Here is a 15,057-nt window from a genome sequence, read left to right on the forward strand (position 1 = left end):
GATGATTGTTTTCAAAGCATACACTGTGGTCTGAGGGTTTCGAGTCTAGCTCTTCTGTTTCTGGATCAGAGTGTTAAAAGTCCTGGTTCTCGTGAGACCCGCTGCACCACTTAGCATACATTGCATTGGACGTGCATTATTGGAGGCACACATTGCACCGCATACCGCGCGCAGTAAATTGAAAACATAACTTGTCTTTCTCCCAGGAATGGTAGGCATCTTTCAGTAAATGCTGACCTGTGCTGCAAGCCAAGGAGGGAGGGTCAGTGAGCAAAGGGAGGGAGGGAAGGTCTTAAGGAGATTGCAGGAGGGAGGGACGGGGCGGGGGAGGACTGAACTGAAAGGCGTAGAGGACGGGGAGACAAGAAACGCTGAAAAGAAGAAAAGACCCGAGGCGGAAGAGACCAGGGGACTTAGTTGAAGTCGGAGCAAGGCAGGTGCAGCTGTCCAGCGGCGCGTGCACGTTTCTGGGTGCAGGACAGGTAGAGGCCCCTTAGGGGCTGGATCATGGGACAGAGCCTTCGCGTGGAGACCCCAGCTCAGGACCCACAACAACGCAACAATGGCGGTGAGTTTCTGGACTCACTCGTGCACTCTCTGTGTGTGTATTTGACACAGTTGTGCATTCCTCAACAGCAACAAACACAGCATGAAATTAGCTTTTCAATGAATTAAAGCATAGAGGCGAGATGAGGGTCGGAGATTGTATAATCAAGTTTTCGCAGTCCACTTTCTCTCAGCCCCCTCCTTCACTTTCACCAGCACAAGGAATGTTAAATCACTGGGATCATGTGGATGAATCTCAGCTGTGTTTTTACACACTTGTGTTTTGCGCACTTATTTTCACAATGTTACAGCACACAAGAAAGTACATTTAGATATTGAAAATACATTTTTTTTAATCTGGGAATTACTGGAAATAGAGATTGTAGCTGATTTAAAAAATGATTTCTTTTTAATTTTGATACCCTTTTGATAATTGTACTTTTTTTTAAATATAGTACAAAGGGTAAAACCTACAGACATAGTTAATCTTAAATAGAAGTATAGATACATAGATCTTGCTTCCCTTAAGCAGCATGCTCTAATGTATTAATTTGACTTACTGTTACTATGCTATTGGGTTGTAAATGGTTTTAGAGCACATATACCCACAAGAAGCAGCCACAGTTTTTATAACATCCTTGTGTGCTGCCAGTTAAGTAGATTAAAATGTATAATCTAGCCTGGTAAGCGTTAGGGTTATAATGCGGTTGAAGGTATTTCACAACCATTGCACCGAGTGGACGCCGGTGTCCGTGATCAGGATGCCTTGGCGAGCAGATTGGCTGAAAGGCCGGCTCCTTCCACACAACAATCTCCTTTTAACCACACGCTCACCTGACCAGGCCGGACACGACGCATTGAATCATGAGGCGAGAGGGAAATCTGGCCTCTCTGGCAGATGTTTGATAGAGTGGTAGGTGTGGCTTCAGGATGGGGGTACGTCAGAGGAACACACACACACACACACACACACACACAGTCACACCCCCCCCATGTTTCCTGACTGGGTCCTTATCTTGGCAAAGCTCCTGACTACAGAGCATGACTACTAAAATTCTGTTTCTGGCCTTGTTCTGAATGGAAATGGGTTTCATATCATCAAGATGTTTACCGGTCAGAATATGAATGAGTTTCAACGCGTTGCACGTTTCAGCGCCGCGTTTCCGTGAGCGGGCTTGTTATTACCGTCGAGGGGAAGAGGTTGTCTTTGTTCCCGGTCACAGAATCAGGGTGGAGTGCTGTTTCCTCCCTGTGTTTCCCGGCTGCCCCCCTCCTCCTCCCCTCCATAACCCCTGTACTTTTTCTCTCTTTGTTGCTATTTTTTTACCCTTTACTCCCACTCCCACAGTCACACACAGCTGTAGTGCCACCACACACACACACACACCTCTTCTCACTAGAGCTGAAACTATGTATCTATGAAGAATAATTCGGAGTGGATCTACGACTGAATTGGATGTACTGCACTTTTCTTTCGTGTCGGTGGATCGACACATTTTATAACCGGGCCTCCGTGGCCAACGAGCAGCCCTAAAGAAATGGTCAGTCGTCTTTTGCCAAATAGACGCCTGCTGCAGGGGCCGAGTCCGGCGTTTTGGAGTGTGCGGGCCTGGCACAAGGCGGCTCTCGCCCTGCTTCACCGCCTGCAGCTGAGCCGCGGTGTCAGAGGCTCCTCTGGCGGAGCAGTCCGCTGTGTGAGAACCTCGGTTTTGGATCACAAGCTGCCTTAAGCAATGCTTAATCTGGATGTTATGGCAGCTGGTCTGAATCCTCAGATTTCTACCTTGCCAAGATAAGCTGGATTTCCACGGTGCGGACATGTCCCCTGAACCCGCAGCCTCTTTGCTGGAGTTTCAAACGGCTCTCTACAACTTTTCTGTTGGAATATATACAGGACAGCCTATTTGAATGCTTCCTGCTTCCCAATGGCTTGCTGCTTCAGGTCCCGCCACCGCGGAAGCTGGACGCTTAACAACCCTCTTCCAGGTAGACGAGTACTTTGTTTTTTTTATGTCAAAATTCAAACTTTTCAGAACATAATAACGCCGCCTGCTTTTTTCATTAGCAGTAGTCGACTGTTCCAGTTATGATTTGAACTCCCAATGGTCAAGCTTTTAAGCACTATGTACGCATTTGGTTCAAATGTTACCCCGTCAGCAGTGTGGAGTCACGGTTAAAGACTCCGTCCTTCAGCTGCAAAAACGGTTTGAGTCCTGTGTCCGCTACCATCCTGCATGCTAAAATGTCCCATTCGCAAGATACTGAAACTCTGCCAGCTCCAGGGCTGCTGGTCCGCAGCCGTGTGTGTCCAGCGGAGAGTTTCCACCGAGGAATGATGATGTTATTGTTGTTATTATCTCCCTGCGTCTTGATTGGACTGCTATGTGTGCCACATCAGCCCTGTATAGTTATTGCACGTGGGCATTTTGTTGTAGGAATCAGACTGCGAGGCATTACTGTTGCAGACACATCCTGTGTGTGTGTGTGTGTGTGTGTGTGTGTGTGTGTGTGTGTGTGTGCATGAGAGTATGTTTAAAATCGGACCCTATTCTCTCTCTCCACTGGTAAATATTATGTCTGCTGAGTGCAGCAGCTGCAGCCTTGGAAGAGCGAATGTTTGAAACTCTCTCTGAGCTCAGCATCCTGTCAGTTGGCCTGTCAATCACGTCACCCAGTATATAAACCCACGCCTGCAGAGTGCCATTTAATGGGGTACTTTAGGCCATAATGGCATCTCATAACTATCTGTGTTCTTTGAAACGCTTCGCTTCTTGACTGTTGCCTGCGTGCATTCGTGACCCCCGACCACATTCTGCTACTGTATAGCGGCATCCATGTGCGAGCCTCTCTATAGAGGCAGCGAGGGCTGAAAGGCTGATAAGGCACTCGTCTCCATCCAGCCAAGGAATGTGAGCACTTGACAGTGAGAAATTCTGGCTGAGCGCCAGCGTCAGACCTCTCCTGTTAACTGTTAATATGTGGAGGAGTTCACGAGCTCTCAGCAGCACCCTGCCAAAGCACACTCAGTCCCCGAGAAGTAACGGCTCATGATAATAACGGCCGTAATGAACACGGCCCTCTTTGCGAAGACGGTAGATGAGCTTCGGCGAGAGTCGAGACATCAGAATATTGTGACCGCTGATGGAGCTATACGCTTATTTCCTCCTTATTTATATTGCAATGACTTCTTTTTTTATCTTAGATGATGAAGCTGAGCAGCACCACAGCACTATGGTGGGCGAGGGAGGCAGCACCCCTCCCCCGAAGCGCAAGGGCAAGTTCTCCACCCTTGGCAAGATCTTCAAGCCGTGGAAGTGGCGGAAGAAGAAAAGCAGCGACAGGTTCAAGGAAACTTCAGAAGGTTCGTGGTGTGAAACTCATTGTGTCCGTGGGACGAGCGAATCCCCCCCCTTCTCCTCTCTCACTGGCCGTATCAGTTGCATTCAGCTTTCATCAAAATTCCTCAATGCTTGGGTTCCTGTCTGAATGCTTACAGGCCCCTCTGGCTCTCACGTATTTATGTGCACCCACAATGCGCTGCTAGCAAAATATCCTGTTGAGGAAAGCACTCTAAACTTGCATCTGTTGAATTCACATTCTGAATATGACATGTTTTACCTTTGCCAACTGTGTAATGGGGATTCTGTCTATCGACGGCAGAACTGGAGAGAAAGATGTCGACGAGGCGGACGCGGCAGGAGCTCATAGAGCAGGGGGTGCTGAAGGAGGCCCCGGACAACGGTAAGAGTGCTCGTGTGACGCGTCTGATCTCTCAGCACAACGGCGCCTGTATCTGACAGCAGCGGCCTTGAGGCTAACGCCCACAGAGCACAGTACTGTTAAGTCATCAGTACATGATGGTAGGAACACTGTCCCCTTAACCAGCAGGTGTCTGAGACATATTTTTTTTAAAAAGGCAAATTTACTTTCACCTTTCTGTTTTTAAAAGTATATGTAATATGTTTTTTTTTAAATGGCATGCCACTGAGGGAGAGCTGAGGGAAAAGTGGAACAAATTGTGCCCTGCAGCAAAATGGCTTTGAGAGGGGTGTGTAATGCTGGCCCTGCTGCTGCAGAAGCCCATTTATTAAACCTACAGCTGCTCCTTCATCACACCAACACACATAGACTCTGTCTGCAGGGCTTGGGTTAAGGGTTCCTTGTTTCACTGTGGAAGTGGCTGCAGATAAATATTCTTTTCAATATTGATTAATCTGTTCCTTATTGAAAATGTGTCAGAAAACACCTCAGGGCCCAAGGTGTTGACATTAAATTACCAGACCATCAGATGCTGTCGGTATTTAATGTATGACATTTTTACCTGGAAAATAACCAAAGTATAAAACAATACAAACAAAAGATTGTATTATTTAAGTGTTTCATCATCTGTTGTTCTATGTTTAGCTTCAAGAGGGAGCGAACAATAAAATACCAAAATATTCTACAATATCAAACAAAGACAGTGGCAGTATGAAACATTTTAAATAATTTAGATTGAGTAAATATTTAGTGTTTCTGGTCTTGTAGTTTTAAAATATTGTTTTATGTTTTGTTTTTCCCCCCCAAGACACACACTTTTGTAACTTTTTTTTCAGATGCAGATACACACAACCCGAAGCAGCTCTACGTGAAGAACGGCCACACTCTGCCTGTGAGCACTGGGGTCGGAGGAGGTGGAGGAGGAGGAGGAGGAGGAGTAGGAGGTGGAGGAGGAGGAGGAGGTGGTGGCAGGAGTCCGTGCAATCAGGGCAAACTCCCTTCAGAGTCAGACTTTAGGATGAACCCGGCCTGGCTCGCCCAGCCAGACGACCGCAGGGGTTGGTCTCCCTCTGACGGAGACCGCCGAGGGGCTCTGGGCTCCAGGGCCACGGGACCGCACGAAGACGTGCGGAGAGGCGGAGGAGGAGTGGGGTCACGTGGGCATGTTGAGGGCGAATGGAAGCCTAACGTGGTCTGGCAGGGCCAGATGGAGGAGGGCAGGCGCGGGGGGCGACTTCACCCCGAGGACGGGCAGAAGAGGCCCGGCCTGCAGAAGGCCCCGTCGGAGGACGGCAGGAGGAGTCGACCCGCGGAAGCGGACTGGAAGCCCACGCTCCCTCGGCATGCATCTGCTGAGGAGGGAAGGGCCCGCAGAGGTCAGTCATTTCCAGATTGTTCACCGATTTTCAAAAGCTGTATTCATAAAATCCCTGCAGAGTTCATCGCCGTGGTCAGATCTGACCTTCTTCACACATTGAAAGATAGTATGGGATGTGTTCTTTCACTGACTCCTCCTGTCACTCTCCTGCTTATGTGCCGTACCTCCCAGATATAGACGGGCTCCTGTCGGCTCCCAGGGGCCCTGCTCCAGCTACGCTTCTTATTCCGGAGCATGAGGGAATAGCTCGTCCTCTCTTCTCCTAATTAATGTGGCACGATCACTATGCCCATTATTGCCCTTTAACGCTAACACTGACAGACGAGCGATAATTGGTGAAGGCCCACAGCTAATTGATTTTACTGAAACATTACACTTTGAGAAATAATCGTGTTGCCTGCTGTTTATAGATGTCCAGTTATCACTTTTGTGACACGTGAACCACTTTGTAATTTTTGCCACTTTACCACTAAGTATGTCGGTAATGACCCACATGTGGGGAATGGGTTTCAGCGACAGACTTGAAAAGAAAATACCATAGTGCATCACATTTGAAAACGGCAATGCAGAACTACTTCAGGAAACTAAAACTCTTTCTATCGACACATTTGTAGGTCAATGGATGTTTTCTCCCACTTTCCTCCATCTGTCCTCACTCCTCACTTTGTTCTGTCTCACCTTGTATTTTCCTTTTTTCTTTCTCTCACTGATGCTGCTTTTATTGCTGCCTCTCCCACTCCTTTTTCTATCTTTATCCCATCTCCTGCTTTCTGTCCTCTTTTTCTTTCTCTCTCTCTCTCTCTGCTCACTTCCTTCTTTCCTCTGGATCATTTTATCTCTGGTTGTGTGACATCACAGTGATAAAGGCTCTTCTGTAAATAAATAACCCTGAACTTCTGAGCTGCAGCTTTGAGGGATGGTGTGGGAGCAGCATCAGCAGCGTGGGGGCTGCGGTGGGGTGGGCAGTGGGAGGTGGTGGGTCTTTTGGTGGTAATTGCAGCCGCCTACTCTGTTTATCTTTGCAGCTGATCCCTAGATAATATAATTCTCAAACAAGTGCTATTTCAGAGAGCGCTTTGAGTGGTGTAGCAGCAGAGAAATGGCTCACTGCTCAGTCCCTGCACTGCATTTCTCAATCTCAGTGGCATAGAGTACTGTAATTATTTGGTGGACAAACTTCTTTTTGTATCTAACCCCATGTTAATGTGTTTTCATAGAGTCAGACAGCCATTTTGTTGCTGACCCAGAAGCCTTGCGGGACACTCTGCGTGAACCTCTGCCTCCTAAACACTCCGTCATGCCTCCAAAATGGCTGATGACATCCACCCCTGAACCTGGCAGCAAGGGTCCGCCTCGCACCCCATCCAACCACCACTCAAACCAGTACGGCTCTCCCTCCGCCCCCTCGGCCGTGGCGCCCAAACCCGTTCGGTCCATCTCCTCTGCGGGCGCGTCCACTCAGCAGTCCCCGTGTGGAGGCCCGACCTCCACCTCTCACGGCGCCAAGCAGCCCCCTGTGCCCCCACCCAAGCCTGTGAACCGGGGCAATGCCCCCATGCTGGGTAGGTCCTGCTTCATAGTGGGTGTTGTTGTTGTTTTGTTCAAAGGCGATGGCGGGTATCAACTTGATCACGTGTGCATTATGAACACTTAAATATCTGCTCACTTAGCATGTAAGTTTCCCACTGGTGAATACAATATGTACTTTTATGAGTCAGTGCATAACTGTAAAGATAGGTCCTCAACACAGCTAGACACACACACACACACACTTCCGCACACACACACATCCTAGTAATGATGTTGTCTTAACAGCGTGCATAGCTTTTCCCCAGCTAATTCCTTATTACGCCCGGACTATTTTTGCTGCTAACTTTCCCCCCGACTTTTCACACTCTGAAGATCACAGGGACTCCAGTGGCTTTGGGACGCTGCTCGCTCAGAGGCAATGCAGTTGTGGTGCTTTTAGTTTACTGAGGGGTTTGTCTCATCTGGGAACTCAGCTCAATTGACACTCTGGTCAGAGCTGTTTACTTTGATTAATTCTTTGCTTATCAGTAGATCTAATGAGTTTTAAATGTGTCTTTAGTTATGTGTGATTGAGTTATGCAGGGTTTTTTTGTTATGATATGCTTTGATCATTTTCTTTCCTTTTCCTCACATGTATCGGTCATGTAATCAGAAGTGACGAGTCAAATGGGGACTTGACTTGGGTCAGTTGAGGCTATGTTGGTTCGCACTTTGAAACTAACAGCATTTTCATCCTCACAAGCTTTTGGCTACCAAGAAATGTCATTTTGGAAGCAAATTTGTTTGACTCAGTTGTTGGCCGTTTACAGAAGCTGTCCATGAAGACTAACATTTTTTTAAGGAATTGTTTGACGTTTTGGGAAGTACACATACTACTTCCCGTTAAATATAAATCTGCAGCCTGGATACAGTCGGTTTAGCAACCGCAACTTGCTGTTTCCACACTGCAGTTTGTTACGCATTAAAGGGGCAGTATGTAGGATATGGCGCCATCTGGCGGCGAGGTTGCAAATCGCCAACAACTAAAACTTTTTGTGTCGAGCGAGATCGAGAACTACGGTGCCCGTCGTGAAAACGCGAATGGAATAGATCTAATAAGATCCCCTAAATGCTTCCCACTTTTAACAGAGCAAGGCGAGCTGCTTTAAATCTTTAGCTTAAGCTTAGCTAGCTTTCTCCTGGTTGCAGCCTCATATAAAACGAACCGATATGAGCGTGGCATCAATCTTCTCATACGACTCCCAGCAAGAAAACAAACAGGTGCGTTTCCCACAATGTGGTTGAGGACGACCAAGTGATGAGCGTTCAGGGCGACAACACCCCTCCTTCATAGCGCGCTCCATCTGTACAACAACATACAGTGCCACCATGTTCCTACATTCATTAAACACTCCAGTTGAAGGCCTCCGTCTCCTCCCTGTTAGTCTCAGCCCTGCAGGGGGGAGAGAACGCTCAGCTTCCGCTCTACTGGTCCTGCTGGAAGCGAGAGTGCGACTACGACGTCTACCTGTCCCTGCCCGTCTACCTGTGCCGGCGGGCCGGAGGCCTGCGCTCAGGTAAAAGGAATGCCCTGTGGCATCTCTGTGGCCAGGGTGCTCGTGTCTTCAGAGTCTGCGTTCTTCATGGTGTCGCGTCCTTTCTCGCTGCCAACACATTTCCTTCCACAACGCCTTCAACTTGTCGAGTGGCCTTGATTGCTTTTCTTTGGATGTGGTGTATATAAGGGCCGCATGCACATAATGAGCTGATGATGATGAGTGCGCTGGGTGCTCTGTGTATGTGAGAGGAACCGTCTGTGTCGGTGCGCAGTTGAATGTTCTACTCTCTTCATTGGCATGTGAATGGGGGAGAGCCTTTCGCAGGTTCCAGCTGTGGCCTGCAATGCATCAAGTGAATCTTATAGCGCTAATCCACTTCGCTTCTGCTCAACTGGGATGCATGGGTGGATACGAATGGATGGATGAAGGGAGGGGCCAAAGGGTTGTAACATAAGGGCTTCATTTAGAGAGGGAGATGTAAACCAGTTCAGTCTAGTCCACTGCACTGATCTCTTATGACATCTCAGTAGCACGGCTATGGCTTTTAACATTGTTGTGGCTTTAAGGCTGTTCTACAGCGTTTTAAGAACTCTATAACAAGTACACAAATGTGCATGCAAATCATTGGAGTGTTTTCTTAATCTAAACTTTTATAGAAGCTTTTTGCACTTTAATAAAGATGCTAATAAACAAGGTTTAGGAATCTGGCAGGAATCTGGCTGTGTCGAGCATGTCAGCTGTGTGTAACTTCTTCGTCTCTGTGATCTGGGGCACATGCTGCACACTGGTTTGTTGGGGCAGTCCCTGCATTCATGTCGACTCAGTCATGTGATCCGACACACTGTATGCACGCAATAATGCTCAGTCAGACATGTAATCCCAGTATTTATATTTGTTCATGTGTATTCCGTCATGTTGGGTACATCATACATGTCGAGCTGATGCATGTGCACTCATGTGGCAGCGGCTAACGAGATAGAAAATAAAGTAACTCACTCACGGGCCTAAGCTATCTATTTGGCTTCAGGATTGGATGTATTAATGTTTTTCTCCACTTGCAGGTGACTTCACCCAAGCCCCCGGAGGTGCCAGTCTTGTTCCAGCCAAGCCTTCTCCACCGATGCCTCCTAAGAGGACCACCCCCGTCACCAAACGCAGCACGGAGGACTCGAGCCATCCCATCATCCCCTCACCGCTTTCTCTGGACGACCACAGCAACCTCCACATGGGCTTTCAGCTGCCTGCCCCTCCTCCCTCCCCTCCCCTGCCGACACACAAACCACCCTCTCCTCCCCGCCAACACATACACTCCCACCACCTCCACCATCAGCACTCCTACCCCCACCCACTGCCCCAACCCATACCAATGCTGTTTGACCCCCCGAGTCCAACCAATGAGTCTCCTCAGCGCCCGGCTCCTGTCCCACTCCATATCATGATCCAGCGAGCCCTGTCTAGTCCCGGCCCGGCTCAGCCTCATCCGGACGGGTCGCAGCGTGCGCACGCACTGCTTTTCGAAACCCCTCCGGACTATCAAGGTGGTCGGCCACTTCCTGTCAGCATCCAACCATTAAAACTGTGAGTCACTCGATACATAATAAAGGGAGAACTTATATGAAGCAAAGCTATTGGTTTCATAACTATATGAGATCCAGCTTTGCGTGAGCAAATCTTTCCCTGATCATTGCAAAACCAGGTATAGCTAGAAGGATGAGGGTGGGATATGGCTCCTGTTAATGTTGAAGGTCGGATACATTTTAATTTTGGTAAAACTCAGTCTTTTTAAAGTGCAAAAGCTACGTCTAACCTAAATTGATGCGTTATTTGTATCCATAATGCTTATATATGTATGTTCTCTTTCCATTAGATCTGAAGATGACTACTCAGAGGAGGAAGATGAGGAGGAAGATGACGAGGAAGAGGAGGAGTACGATGGGGAGATCCCTCAACCAGAGCTTGAGCCAAGGAGTCGCAGGTGCTTGGTCGGAGACGCCGGTGTTTGTGTCATCCCGGGGGGGAACAGCAGCGAGGAGGAGGAAGAAGACGAGGAAGAGGACGAAAGAGGAGAGAATGACATGCGTGTGGAGGACAGTGACTCAGATGGTCCTGTGCTTTATAAAGATGAAGACTCGGATGAGGAGGATGAGCCCCCACTTAGTAAGCATAACTATATTTGATTGAAAAATAGATTTTCGTGTTTTTAGTTTCACAATTTTTTTGTTTTCTTGTGTGCTCCTTCACACCTGACCACACATCTCTGCTTGGCTTCTCTCCAGGCGCCCTGGCCAGCAGGGTCAGGAGGAAGGACACGTTGGCCCTGAAGCTCAGCAGCCGCCCCTGTGCCCCGGACCGGGACCGGTTTATCCACGACAGGAGCAGAGACGACCAGCCTCCAGGACAGACCGGCCTCACCTGGCAGAGCAGGGATCAGTGGGAGGCCATCCGCGCACAGATCGGCACTGCGCTCACAAGGTAAAGACGGACACCATCGCACGGATGTGCGTGTTTTGATTCTTTTGCGTCCTTTAAACTGACAATAGTTTACTAAAGAACTTCAAAGATCATTTTTCAGATCTTTGTCCTACTTACTGCCTGAATGACAAAGTGATAAAACTGTGTAAAAATAGTCATACTCTTTCTTTTTTTTCCCCCACAATTCAGGCGACTTAGCCAGAGACCGTCTGCTGAAGAGCTCGAGCAAAGAAACATCCTTCAGCGTTAGTATCCATTCTTACTTTCCTTTTCACTCCTTTTCTAATGCCCTCTCAGAAATTCAGTTTAGATTTCTGCTGCTCTTTGGCTTGTTTGGTCACGTTGTTTTTATGGGTTTCAACAAGCACCCCAGCTTTGTCCCTGAATTACTCTTGTTTAGGTACAAAAAGACACATTTTAAACATGCCAGTTCACAGTGTACAACATAATAATATGTTACACGTGCTGTGATGGCAAGAATGTACACTTAAGATAAGATAAAATAAGATAATCCTTTATTAGTCCCGCAGTGGGGAAATTACAGGATTACAGCAGCATTGCTCACAAGTGAATACAAGAATAATAAAATAGAAACAAGTAATATAAATAAACATAAATAAGCAGTAAAACAGTAGAGAAGAATATTAATATACAGACTGAAAAGAAAAAGTATGTATAACAAAGTACTTGAACACCAGTATTGCACCAGGTGAATGATAAAGGGACCAAGTTCAGTTCAAAGTGAAAAGACATTTAAAACTCGGATTACAGTTGACTATCTAATTTTGGAAACTGCTTTTACTCTCCCTTTTGGTGCACATCAAGCCCAGCTTTCATGCAGAATCTAAATAAAGCTCTGCTAGTGTTTTTTTCTCCTTCCTTCTCTTTTATTCAGCCAGAAATCAGGCTGACAGACAAGCTGAGGTTAGAGAGATCAAGCGGCGGCTGACCAGGAAGGTGAGGCAGCGCATCCACAACAGACCGACATGTTAAACCATGTATTTGCTGGATATTAAAACGACATCTGTTTATCGTAGCTGAGTCAAAGACCCACAGTTGCAGAACTACAGGCAAGAAAGATCCTCCGGTTCCACGAGTACGTGGAAGTCACGGATGCCCAAGACTACGATCGGAGAGCTGACAAGCCGTGGACCAAGCTGACTCCTGCCGACAAGGTGCTCATTCAGCTCGTCGTGTCCAGCAAGCGCCTGACAAACCCAATAAATCTCGCAGCGGAGGATTGTGTTTCACATAATATTAGCATCATGGGTGATGTTTAGCATGTTTCCTTTTAAATTCACTCTCTCTCTCTCTCTCTTTCCTGTCGCTTCATCTAGGCGGCCATCCGGAAGGAGCTCAACGATTACAAGAGCACTGAAATGGAGGTCCACGAAGAGAGCAGAATCTACACCAGGTATATATTTAATCAGATGGATCATGACGTCATAATCCTTCAGATTTCAGTCCTGGTTGATTTGGCGAGACCCTTGGTTGCCGTGGAAGTTGAAGCTCTTCAGCCTGTTTCCTGTGTCCCTTCATCTAACAGCTCACTGTCACTGTTTCTTCTTGTTTTATTAATAGCTGCCATGCTTAAAACTCATCCATAGATATCTTTTGTCTTGTTTTGCCGACCAAAGATTGCTCACAAGTACATTGTGTTTCCGGTTGTTACTTCACAATAAAAGCTTTGTCGTGCTTCAATTCAACAGATTTAATGTGAAACAACAGCAGAAATGTTGGGCTAGTATGAGCAATAACTTTATACAGTTCTGATAGAGTATTGGGAGAGTGAACAGTAAACAGTGAGGCTGATGAGATGACGTTAAAAACGTGTGAATCCCTCGAGGATGTGGGGGCAAATTGAATCCAGAATGTGAATGAAAGCTGCTATATTAAAGAGAACGTAAATGCATTGAATGGCTATTGCTGAAAAAATAACAACAATGACCAGTATCAAATATGGGGTTTGATTTTTTGAAAAAAAAATGAAAAAGGATTGTAACTTTAAACAGAATGTGAATGTGTGTAATGCCTCATGAGATCCCTGTGTTTTGTTTAGGTTTCATCGGCCTTAGACCCCTCCCCTCTCCTTCACGGATAATGAAGCACTTAAGATCTGTGTGGCCAGAAGCTGCTTCCTATGCGGACGGATCGCAGTTTTACATTTCCCCGAATGTACTGTACAGATTATCAGAGAACGCCTGGAACTGACGATGCTTTTCGCTTGCCCTCCATCGCCCTCCCACTGCATTGCTTTCACTAAACTGAGGTGGTGGTGGTGGTGGGTGAGGACGAGGACCAGATGCAGTATTTCTCCCGGACAACAGGGGGAACCACGTGCCAATGAAGTGGAGAAGTGGCAGAGAACCCACAGGGCCGACTCTCACTCTGCTGTTATGTGGAACCCCTCAGGGACTTGGATCTAGTGACAACCTTTAATGCGGCCTCATTCTGTGTTGCCTTTTTTTCTTCTTTACTGTATATGGAAAAGCTAATTCATCTTAATGTAATAACATACAATAATAGTAATAATATGATGACTTATAATACTCCACACAGTAATAATAGATAACAGACAAACGGCTGCAGCTAGAGCGGGCTGGAGGATGAAGACTGGGATATTCTGTTATAGGACTGGACATCTCTGGGATATTGTGTGTGTTTTATATCAATTGTGTAAAGACTGCTATTGTTATACCTTAGAATGAAACTTGGAAAGATCTAATTACAAAATATTCTGTAATGCACAAGATATTTTATATTATAATTTTGATCACATGAGTAGTGAAAGCTTTTATTTGAACCTTTTTTTTTAATATTATTTGGCTTGCCTGTATTTATGGTTGTGATGTGAGGTGGCCATTTAATGTAGATATAGAAAAAGGGTGCAGAGGAGGCTTGTTGGTGTTTTTATGTGTGCCAACATACCCAACGCCTAAAGGACTTATAGGATACTGGTTTTCATATCACTAATTTCTGCAATCCACTGCATGAGCCTACACAGAATCCAATGTGATTGGATCTGGATAAACTCTTTCATTTATACTTTTTTTTATGAGTTTTTGTACTTCCCTTTAAAGATCAAACATGCAATGCATTCTGTAGCCTTTTTGAATAAGGTCATGCTAGTAGTGTCTATACTAAGAGTTAAATGTAAGTTGCTGTGCGTGTAGATCAGGGATTTATCAAAACAAAACAACAAATGTATAAACGGTCAACAGGGAGTCATTTTGGCTGGAACCTTTTGAAACAGAAGCAGAAGTGTTTTATCTTGTATTGTTGTCTGGCCAGTAGCTTACAGGGGTCTCTATGCTGTGTACAGGTTGATATAGGTTTAACTGATGCTTGTGTATATCTTGTCTTCCTTTCATTTGAAAAGAAATTTTAAATATAAAAGTATTATAGGTTGCTATTTTTTTAAGCACAGAATATTAGTTTATGATTAAATACTACAAAAATGGGAATATGAAAATACCTTTTCTGTTAAAAACTAAGTTCCTTTTTAATTGAATGTGGAATTGTATGGACTGACATTTTTTTTCTTTTTAATTGTAAATAGTCACATCTGGATCTAATTAAAAATCTTACAATTCCTTGAACAGTCTGCAATGACTCTGCACCTGTTTGTTTTTTTAACTAATTGACATAAAGGTGTGTTCGTATGGAGACATTTTTTTCCATCCAACCACCCACTCATTATGTTATAGCCGAACCACAAATTACATTGGAAGAAGACAGGATACACCTATGTCACCAGATTATCACTGAGTTTGGGGACATTTTTAACCTCTAAAATCAAAAATAAGGCTGCAGTGACACCTTGTGGCATGGTAT

At 46.0% G+C, this 15,057-nt stretch overlaps 1 protein-coding gene across 1 annotated transcript; it reads left to right on the forward strand.

The window, feature by feature from the left end:
• Positions 1-507: 507 nt before the first annotated feature.
• Positions 508-14,769, forward strand: phactr4b (phosphatase and actin regulator 4b; the record flags this gene model as incomplete). Its single annotated transcript, XM_079227828.1, is given in 14 exon segments — positions 508-568; positions 3,749-3,907; positions 4,207-4,287; positions 5,142-5,681; positions 6,901-7,245; positions 8,638-8,769; positions 9,813-10,329; positions 10,619-10,908; positions 11,028-11,223; positions 11,413-11,470; positions 12,124-12,180; positions 12,261-12,398; positions 12,561-12,637; positions 13,283-14,769. Coding segments are annotated over 14 exon segments (2,667 nt in total). The 3' UTR covers positions 13,299-14,769.
• Positions 14,770-15,057: the final 288 nt, after the last annotated feature.

This window comes from Taurulus bubalis (assembly GCF_910589615.1).
Source record: "Taurulus bubalis genome assembly, chromosome: 12".
Taxonomy (NCBI): domain Eukaryota; kingdom Metazoa; phylum Chordata; class Actinopteri; order Perciformes; family Cottidae; genus Taurulus; species Taurulus bubalis.